General features: G+C 37.0%; 1 protein-coding gene across 3 annotated transcripts; it reads left to right on the top strand.

Annotated features, from left to right (window-relative positions):
* Positions 1–4,083: 4,083 nt before the first annotated feature.
* Positions 4,084–8,836, top strand: LOC110022654 (WEB family protein At3g02930, chloroplastic-like). Of its 3 annotated transcripts, XR_002293805.1 has the most exons (5): positions 4,084–4,411; positions 4,770–4,965; positions 5,055–7,185; positions 8,279–8,445; positions 8,774–8,836. XR_002293805.1 is itself a non-coding variant. In XM_020721710.1 (4 exons), exons 1-4 carry the CDS (start codon positions 4,392–4,394, stop codon positions 8,329–8,331), a joined length of 2,400 nt encoding a protein of 799 aa, XP_020577369.1. In that variant the 5' UTR covers positions 4,084–4,391; the 3' UTR covers positions 8,332–8,537. The 3 variants fall into 3 exon arrangements, 2 of the variants coding, with proteins under 2 accessions (XP_020577369.1, XP_020577370.1); XM_020721710.1 differs by lacking the exon at positions 8,774–8,836 and having other exon boundaries at positions 8,279–8,537; XM_020721711.1 differs by lacking the exons at positions 8,279–8,445; positions 8,774–8,836 and having other exon boundaries at positions 5,055–7,425.
* The last annotated feature ends 1,612 nt before the right edge of the window (positions 8,837–10,448 follow it).

Genomic DNA, 10,448 nt, shown 5'->3' with positions numbered 1-10,448 from the left:
ACAAAGCCAATGTTTATGGTCGTCAATAAAGATGATGCCAATATGAGAGTTCCAACTATCATCCTCTTGAAATGAAAGGAAACCAAATAATTGGGAAGGTAAACATTAACATCAAGTGATAATTGGACATCAAGAAAAAAGTTGAGTGATGCTGGATGATTGATTTCGTGACTCTCTAGAAGGGGAATGGTATCGGAGTTAACCCAAACCACAAAGAAAAATAAATATTATTGTCGAAATTCAAGTATGATGCAATGATGACTCATCAAGATAAACAACACAAACATGCAAATGGAAAGAACAACGACGGAGCTACAAAAATAAAAAAGGAAGTAACATAAAACACATAAATGACTGTCTATAGGAGAGAGTGGCAGTTCCTGCAAGACTGGAAGGGAATGGTGGCAGTGCTTGAAGATGACGACCAATAAGTGGTAGCGGTGCTGGAAATAGTGGATAGCGGCAGGAAGAGGGTTGGAGGTCTAGGCAGCAATAGGGAAGGGTCGGGAGGCCTGTGTGATTGTTGGAAGGGGACTGGAGAGGGGCTGTGGTTGCCATGAACAACAACATGCAGGTGGTGGTGGACTGTACGACAGCAGAAACAGGTGTGTAGAGGCCGGACAACAAATGTAGGAGGTGAGGGTTGGATAACCGCTGGAACAATTGCTGGTGGTCTAAACAATAGTAGGAACATACCCTTGAGGGGTTGGCGGTAGGGCTGTTAAAATGGCTCGTTGTTCGTGAATAGCTCGTATTCGGCTCATTAAAAAGCTTGTGTTCGATTCGTTTGCTTAATTAACGAGCCAAACACAAATAATTTTTTTTTTTTTTTGCGCTCGATATATAAACGAGGTTAACACGTTCATGTTCGCCTCATTTTGGGTTGAAAAAAATTAAATTATATATATAATTGATAAATAACATTTAAAAAAAAATTAATTGACTACAAGTCTACAAAGATTTATAATTAATTAAAATTTTTAATAAAAAATGGAATAAAAATATATTAGATTATATTTAAATGATATTTTAATATAAATAATAAGATTTAAAATCTCACCCAAACACTTAACATTCTACGACTACTTGACTAGGGTTTTCAAAATGACTTATTGTTCGCGAATAGCTCGTGTTCAAACGAGCCGAAAACAAACATTTTTCTTTTATCGAAATATAAACGAGTTGAACACAAACAACGATATTTTTTAATGAGACGAATACTAGCCGAGCCTAAGCTCGCTCAAGTTCGGCTCTTTTACACTCCTAGCTGGATGTAGCAAGAACAGATCTAGAAGGGCTTGAAAGCAATATGAAAGAACCCGGAGATCTGGACGACGATGGGAAGATGGCTGGAAGGTGGCTTGCGACAACTGGATGGGGACTAGAGGCCTGGGCTAGAACAGAGAAGATGGTTTGCGACTATTAGAACCAAGGCCAAAGGGCTTGCGGAAGAATAAATGTCTCACTGAGGTCTAATTATAGCTGGAGTATCACTTGGACTCTTGGAGACAATCACCACCTGAGGCGAATTACAACTGGAGCACCTTCTCGTCATCCTGCAATCCCTGAAGGGAGAAGAATGCCTCAAAGACAGCAACTAAAATCAACAATCATCAAAACCCTCAACTCCATAGGGGCAAACACAACATAATATAAAGGATCCTAACACAAAGAAACATAAAGAAAATTGAAATTGGGATAGAAGTAGAATGTGGTAAAAAGGGTAGGCAATAGAATATGAAGGAATATAAATGAAAAGGTTTAGAAAAGACGAGCATTAGAATATGAAGGAATTGAAACTGAATAGAAATACGAAACAGGATGGAATAGGAAAGGAGAGGGGGAGAAAGGGTGGGTGCGCGGTACTACAACAACTACAATTCCTCATCAGTGACACTCTAGCAATTGTTGTTCCACGAGTCGGTCAGCTCCCACGTTAGGGAGGCTGAGTTACTAACATGATCAACATCAAACATCAATATTTAATCATTTGGAAGCAATAAAAAATATTAGATGTCAAACAATAATACGAGGTTAACTTTATTATTTTTATGATACGAAGGAAAACCACTAACAAGGAAGATGAGCATCGAAGAACATGTAGAGATGGTTTTCAATCATTCGATGACACATGATATTGGATAGAAAATGGCTACCATTGGATGATTCGTAACAATACTTTTCTAAATCAATCGATGGTGATAACATAAACCAACCATGAATGATATGGGAATTTGGTTGGCAACGATGGCAAGGAATCCAAATTGTGTTCGAGGATCAAGTAAGAGTATGACTCAAAATTGACCCAACCCAAAATTACTTTACTCGATCCATACCAAAACATTGAATGTGTTAGAAAATGAAACACGAACCCGACCCAGCTTCAATCAGGTTGATCCGAATCTGACCTGTGTAACACATTAATACAAGACAGAATAGCTTGTTGGATCATATTTGGGTTGGTGGGCCGGTACAAAGGCTTTCTAATTTATTTGCTATGCTGTACTGTCGTTAATTTCCTTAATTGAAGAACAATTATTCTAAGCACACTCAGCGTCTGCTTCATTCGAACGACTAATCAAAATTGGCCACGTCGTCGTTTTGGATCAGGGTGCAGCTTCGAAGAATTCTAATATGGCCCACTTACAAATCTACCCAACACTTCAATTTTCATCCGAGTATTAGTTTTCAACTTAATAAACAATTGCTCCTGCTGTTAATTCAATGCGGGCTACTTAAAATGAATTTACACAAATGCCCTCATTCCGCCTGGCTGTGCCATTCGTGAGAGGCACTAATCAACTAAGCACAGTTTGCAGCCTAGTTTTAATTAAAATAAATAAATAAATATATAATATTTTTATAATATTTTTTTAGGGTATACCCAAGCATTAATATTTATATATTTAACATTAAAATTTCAATATTTATATGATGTATACAAAAAAAAAAATAGACAGTGTCTATGCAGGACAGAGTATGGAACGTTTATGTTATGAGAGATCTTGTAGGTTTATAGGAAGGGTTGAGATGATGTGATGTTGTTAGCATTCAATGGTGTTGGTTTGTTGGTATCCCGAGAATGTGTAATCTTAGTTGGTTCGTAGTGAGACTGACAGGATATCGATGTTGGATTTCGAATTTGAGGATCGAGCGACATTGGTGTAATGATTATGGTTTGTGTTTTTTTTTTTTTTGGTCTGTGAAATCGCACTTAAGAAATAGAGTGTAAGATGAGAACGAGGAATGAGACCGACTAAAAGAGAAGGATTGTACTAAAAAATAGAGCCCTATTTTGAGAGAAAAAAAAAGAGAGCATTTAATTAAATATAAGTTATTATTATTATTATTTTTATAAACCGGTCATAATTATGTCTAGATTTCTATGAATCGGAAGTTATTTGTCTAGTCACTTTATCATTTTAGTCAAGCTCTTTCTTGGGGATTCCTTCTATAAGTCTTGGAGGCTAGAGCCACGGGGTAGATAGATCACAACTCAAATATTAGGATGAAAATATACAATTATGGCTTCAATTAATTAGAAATCAAAATCATGAAATATAATTACACCAGAACAAAATTACACTAAGATTTATATTAGAAAATCCGACATCATTAAAAGAATTCACTATATATATTAATTATATATAATTAAATGTTTTAAATGCTGAGTACACAAAATTTATTGTTTTTTATTATACGATTTTGTTGAGAAATTTAGGGCGAAGAAAAACAGAAATCGACACAAAATCAGAAGAACACAGAGATTTACGAGGTTCGGCAAATATGCCTACGTCCTCGGGAGCAAAGCGTGGTTATTTCAGAGGAGTCTAATTAATACACATAGGGTTACACATTATATATATAGATAAAACTCACAGATAAATTACCTCCCAACTCATTAAATTCTAAGAGACAACTCTTTAATTTCAAGAGACACTATTCTTCATTTCAGGAGACACCTCTTCAATTTTAAAAGACTCCAAATTTTAATAAATGAGTCATACTTCACAGATTTAATCAAGCACGCTTTCTTTAACTAAAATGTGGTAAATATAAACCAACTCGTCGTCTTCACTCGTGGTTGGATCAGGGAAAGGTTACCGCCTATTTCTGCTTCTCCCCTCTTTCTAGTTTCTCCTCTTTACCCTCGCCGTAAAAAACCAGTGGAGGACACAGACAGAGCCAGCTCAGAGAAAGAAGAGAGAGAAAGCGGCTACGCTGGAGGTGATACTTTTGGCTGTCGAGATCGTGGAGACTGCAAACTCCTCCGACATTTTATCTTCTTCTCCTCTCAACCTCCCTCCAACCTTTTTCGTGAATCGCGCTGCTTTCCATCTGTGAAACCATAAGTTTTTCTCTCCTGCAATTTGATACTGGAAGTGGATGCAATGCTCTCATCCAAATCCAAGTAAGCTAGAGCTCTTGCCCCATATCAGATCTTCGTTTCTCTGTTAAAATTGCATCTGTGTTCTTGTTCCTGTTTTTTTTTAGTTTCTTTTAGTTTGGTGTCCAAATGGATTGTTTCTTTTTAGATTTGTTTTGATTTATAGCTGCAATGGCATGTGGATTTGGCTTCTGAGACACTGTGAAGATAGATCTCTTCGTGGCTTAACTTTTGAGTAGATATCTATAGAGTGATGTTTGGTTTTATTTATTGAATCATTTCTTAGATTTAGTTTTCTAATTGATGCAACTTTAGTCTTGAGTTTTGATCCATGCGGATAAACTTCTTGATGTAAATATTGTGAGAATTGGATGTTGAGCAGATCTGGCTTGCCTGATCCTGTCAACAACAAAAATGGACCAGCTAGCAAAATTGGTAGGCTGGGATCTCTCGTGCTGGACGCTGATTCTCCTTCCCCGCTGAAGAAACCTGGTTTTTCTATTGATTTTTCTCCAAGATCTGCAGATTTAAAGCCAGTGGCTAACCGCAGATCACCGAAAAGTAGTACCACTCCTGATGTAAGTAAAGCAAGCCTACAATTTGAGTGAGATTTGCTCACAAAAGTGCAAATTTATTGTATTGTATTAATTTGGTTCATGATTGATAGAAACAATCACGAGCATTAAAGGGGTCGGAGCTTCAGGCGCAGCTTGCTGCAGTACTGGAGGATCTCAGAACAGCAAAAGAACAATTAGCCTTTGAAGAGAAGGAGAAAACCCGTGTCATTGAGGAGCTGAGTGATGTCAAGAAAGCAGTGGAAGAGGTGAGCGAGAAGCTTGCAGAAACTCTATTAGCTCAGAAGAAAGCTGAGGAGAGTTCAGAGCTTGACAAGTTTCGTGCAGATGAACTGGAGCAAGCTGCCATTGAAGCTGCTCAAAAGAGGGAGAAAGAATGGAACAAAGAACTTGAAGACATCCAAAATCGCCATGCTGCAGATGTTAAAGCACTGCTATCTGTCACAGAGGAGCTTCAAAGAGCAAAACATGACCTGGCAATGACCATTGATGCCAAGAATACTGCACTGAGTCATGCTGAAGACGCCATGAAGATTGCAGAGGTTAATGCAGAGAAGGTGGAAATTTTTTCTGGAGAAATCACTCGTTTGCAATCTTTACTCCACTCTAAGCTTGAGAGCAAGTCCATGGAGACAGCCGAGCTCATCAGGAAGTTGGGTTTAGAAGTTGAAGCTTTGAAGGTTGAACTTGAAGAAGCAAAGCTAGCTGAAGAAAAGTTGGCTCAGATGGAAACCTTGGCTGAAGGGCTAAAGAGTGAACTCATAAATGCAAAGAAAGCTGAATCTGATGCGGCTGTTCTTGTGGATGAGTGGAAGAAGAAGGCAGAGTTGTTAGAATCTAGCTTGGAAGAAATAAAAGAGTCTGAAAGTTTGGCTCAGGATTCTCTTGCTTCTTTGACAAAGCAGGTAGAAGAGAGCAAGTCCATGCTTGATGATACAGAATCTGAAATTATTTCTTTAAGGGGAAAGGTTGAAGCTTTAGAGCTTGAAGTGGCTAGCCATGAAGCAGATCATGAAAAATCTGAAATCCAACTCACTCTGGCAAAGCAGGAAGCGTTGGATTTGAAAAACATGGTCGAAGTCTTGAAGAGCGAGATCCGGCGAGCTGAGGAGGATAGGGCCCAAGCATTGAACAACACGAAGCTTACAACTTCAACTGTGGAAAACCTCAATCAGGAAAACAGTAAGCTTGCCGCTGAGTTACAAATTACTAAAGAGGATTCAGAGAAAGCTAAGAAAGCAATGGAAGGATTGGCGGCAGCATTGCATGAAGTCTCTTTAGAAGCCAGGGATGTACAAGAAAGGCTCTTGATCAAGCAAGCCGAGGTTGATAGTGTTGCAGCTGAGGTAGATGAATTAAAATTGACCCTCAAAAACACCCAGGAAAAATATGTGGTCATGCTTGATGAAGCCAAATATGAGATTGTTTGTCTCAAAAAGACGATTGAGAAGTCTGAAACCGAAGCGAAGGACTTGATGGCTGAATGGGATGATAAGGAGATTAATTTGAGAAATGCCATGAAGAAGGCAGATGATGAAATTGTTTCAATCAAGCTAGAGAGGGATAAAGCCATGGAGACTCTTGAGATGAAAAAATGTGAAGTGAAAGCAGCTGAGGAAGAGGCAAACAAGCTTCATGATAAGTTGAGGCAAGCTGAATACGAGCTATTTGTTGCCAGTGATGCTATTGAAGAAGTAAAAGCAGAGTGCAGAGGCTTCAAAGAGATAATATTGGATAAAGAGAATGAGCTGCAAAACATCTTTCAGGAGAATGAGGAGCTCCGGGTTCGGGACTCTGCTGCTTCAGAGAAAATTAAAGAACTTTCTGAAACACTCTTGAAGGTTTCATCCATGGAGGAAGAAGAGGGGGAGCTTTGTAATAGTGATAAAAGTTACAACACACTGCAAAAGATGTTAGAAGTCAGGGAAAGCAAAGTTGATGAAACTGAAACAGGAAATTCAGAAGCTCCATCAGAAGAATCTCAGGAAGTTTTTAAAGAGGGCATTAACAATTTAGAGGAGAATGGCAATGAAAATGCAGAGGAATGGGATCTCGTGAAGATGAAACCAAAGATTTTTGAAGGTGAAACCATGGATAAGCAATCACCCACTGAAATGGAGCATTATGCCGAATCAATTGATGATGAAGATGTGCAGAATGGAAACACTTCACCGATTAAGCAGCGGCAGCTGCAGAAGAAGAAGGCATTGCTACATAGATTTGGTAACCTTCTAAAGAAGAAGAATTCCCCCAAATAGAATATCCACATTTTCATTTCATTTCTTATTTGTGTTATTTAATATTTCTTTTTTGAGTTGTGATAAATCATTTTCATGGATCATGTTGATTGTCATTTGTTTTATAGTTTGTGCATTCTGAGAGAATAGTGGAAGCTGTATGAAGAAAGTTTGATGCTTGCCTTTTAGTCCAATCCAATTGTAATACTGTTCGTTATATGTGATTGTTATGGAAACTTTTGAAATCTAATAGTTATAAATTAGAAAGTGTGTATATTAAGAAGATTAATACTAGTTAACATAATTTCAAGAGATCTAAAAATATGATCTTTCCTATATTTGAAATATTCTTTATTTGTATGTTCTAATCCTCTCCTATTTGCATGAGGGATTATGTAGTATTTGTGTGTGAGTTGTAACCCATAAATTAGAAAGTGTGTATATTAAGAAGATTAATATTAGTTAACTTAATTTAAAGGGATCTAAATATACGATCTTTCTCATATTTGAAATATTTTTTATTTGTATATTCTAATCCTCTCTTATTTACATGAGGAATTATGGAGGATTTGTGTCATTGTGTGTGAGTTGTAACCATATTTTTCCTAGCAGTCTTTTCTTTCTCTTAAACTGTGATTGTGGAATCTACCTCCTCACGGCAATTGGTTTAAGTCGCACAAAGTTTTTCTCGCCAAAGCATTCGGAGTTTTCAAATGTGCAACGAGATTGTGCCAAGAGGTACTGAATGAGAAAAGCAGCAGGCTCTACATACCATATATTCTAGATCAAGGGACAAAAAACATGTAAGAGAGATATCATCAATGTAAGTGGAAAAAACCAACTATAGCAGAGAAACATATGCTTGTTATAGAGTGTAAAGAGCTGTAATGTGTTGTGGAATTAAAGTTTTGAATTTTTATTTTCTGCTTTTAAATTTAATAGATTACTTAATGCATCTCTAGACATTCTTAGCAAAGGATTTATCATTTTGGAATATTCGGACATTTTTTTTTTCTAGCCAAATGTAGTTTACAGTATTCTGAATAACTAGAAGGGAGAAAATTCTTGTGATCTTGCAGGTAATAATATCGGCAATAATGAGGTATCAGTGGGTGGCCGGCAACTGAGGTAGCAGCAACCTGCGGAAGCGGCGGCGGCAACTTGCCTAGAACATTTTACATGAACTGTGTAATTCAAATTCGGCCAAATCGGTCAAATTCTGAATTTAGCCAAAATTAATTGCGGTGTAAACTTCAAATTCATTCATATTTTATATTGTATTTGTAATTCTTCATACCAAATACATGATTTTCTCAAATCCTTGCAAAAGAATTATACTACCCAACAAACTCACTGAACCAAAGAGCCCCTTGGTAATGTTGTGCCGATCTATTGTATGAATCTTTCTCTCGGAACTCCAAAAAAGCAGAACTATGTATTTATTTTGGTGGTAATGCTTTTCCTGAAGCCTATGGGAATAATAGTGGATCTGAACTAGTATTGTAAAATTACTCCAAATGGAGTTTCTAACTAATTGGAGGCTACTAACAAATGACAATTGTTTTTGTTTCCAGCAACTAAGGATGCGTTGAATCTTTTCAAGGTTACCCGGGCTATTGAAGGCAGTAATTCTTGAGGAACGTATTGAGATTCCCAGGTATTTCCAAGGAAGGAATTTCAGCTTAAATAAAGTTTCTCCTGATCTGGGACAGAATTAGAGAAACAAATAGATGATTTAGCCGTATTTGTACACATATGGGAAGTCCCTTGAAGTGCAAAAATAACTTGAGAGAGCGGTGAATCTTTATCAAAAACTAAGAGCTCATTCACATAGATGTGGTGCTTGGAAGTGGGGATGCAGTAAGAAAAATTCTCTTTTTTTCTCTAGCAATTAAGAGAATGAGTCCGTTCATTATAATGGTGAAATGTTGAGAGAATAGAGGTAGTAAAATAAACATGACGTTTACTATTAATGATAGTAGAGAATTTAACATTTTGTGTACAGGTTTTGATTCAATTTATGAATTTGGTAGGAAAACCAATGGAGTCCATTCTAGCACATAAAAATTCTCTATTCACATAATTAAAATCCTTTTTTAGATCTATTTTTGCACAAAAAAAAAGCTTTGCAATGTTTGAACCTGGGAAACAAACCATTATTTTCTTAATTCTTGGTCGGTATTTTTTTATTTTGTGGCTGGCTTTGTAGATTTTGGGCTGTTTATTTTTTATTTTATTTTTATGTTTTTTTTTTTTTTTGCGCTGATATTTTGATGGCCAATTTTCTGAATATTTATGATGTTTTTATTTTAGTTATTCTCAATACATGGAAGGAATTTTAATGTTTATTTTGCATGTAACTTCCTTGGCTCAAATTTCTTTTTTCTTTTCTTTCTTGATGTTGCTATGTGGTTTTTCTTTACATCTTTAGATATTCCTCTATTTTGGTTGTGGTTGTAATTTGTTTTTTTCTGGATCTATTTTCCTCGTCATAATTTTTATCCAACTCTATTCTGTTTTATTCTTTGTTGTTTGCTATTGAGAATTTTAGGGCATAAAAACGCAGGAATTAACATAAATTCAAAAGAAAACACAGAGATTTAACGAGGTTCGGCAAAGATGTCTACGTCATCGGGAGTGACAGCTTTCTTTCAATTCAAAAAAGGAGTATAGAATGTCCCCTTAGGGTTGCAATATAACATATATATACATATATAACTCTGGCGTACAATATGTAATTAGAAAATTTCTCCTGTACCGTACCACGAGGGCTTTACCCCGCACCCCCAACCCACATAACGGAAAACTCCTCCAATTGGACAAATGCTTCTGCTCTGCTCTAGGATCTGTCTCTTATATGGTATATGAGTTATACCTAACATTTGTTTTGCTCTCTCAATTTTTGCTTTTTTGCAGATAGAGGTGAAGTTGGCTATCTTGAGGAATTCTTATGGTGACAACTTTTGGATGTGAAGGCCGTTGTTATGTGGTGTTGTTTAGTGAGTTTTTTCTATTGGGCTAGTTTTTTATCCCATGCGTGCACGCACACATATATAAAGATGGTTGACGGGCAACCCATCAAGTCTAAGGTTGGACCCATGCGTCTAACCACTCGAGTACAACCCTCATATAGCAACAGTCGCTCGAGGAGGGAGGGTGGGGGTACCCTAGATTTGAACCTCAGAGGGGACATACACCGCGGAATGTGTGTGTGTGTGTGTGTGTGTGTGTGTGTTGTGTGTGTTTTCA

This window comes from Phalaenopsis equestris, unplaced genomic scaffold, assembly GCF_001263595.1.
Source record: "Phalaenopsis equestris unplaced genomic scaffold, ASM126359v1 Scaffold000202, whole genome shotgun sequence".
NCBI lineage: Eukaryota > Viridiplantae > Streptophyta > Magnoliopsida > Asparagales > Orchidaceae > Phalaenopsis > Phalaenopsis equestris.
Note: the sequence above shows the minus strand (reverse complement) of the source record. Positions and strands in the feature narration are given on the sequence as shown.

Excerpts from the sequence above, each read along its gene's own strand:
- LOC110022654 (XM_020721710.1), top strand. The coding sequence starts at position 4,392 with ATGCTCTCATCCAAATCCAA. Across the intron at positions 4,412-4,769 it reads ATGCTCTCATCCAAATCCAA|ATCTGGCTTGCCTGATCCTG; the intron begins GTAAGCTAGAGC and ends GATGTTGAGCAG. Across the intron at positions 4,966-5,054 it reads AAAGTAGTACCACTCCTGAT|AAACAATCACGAGCATTAAA; the intron begins GTAAGTAAAGCA and ends CATGATTGATAG.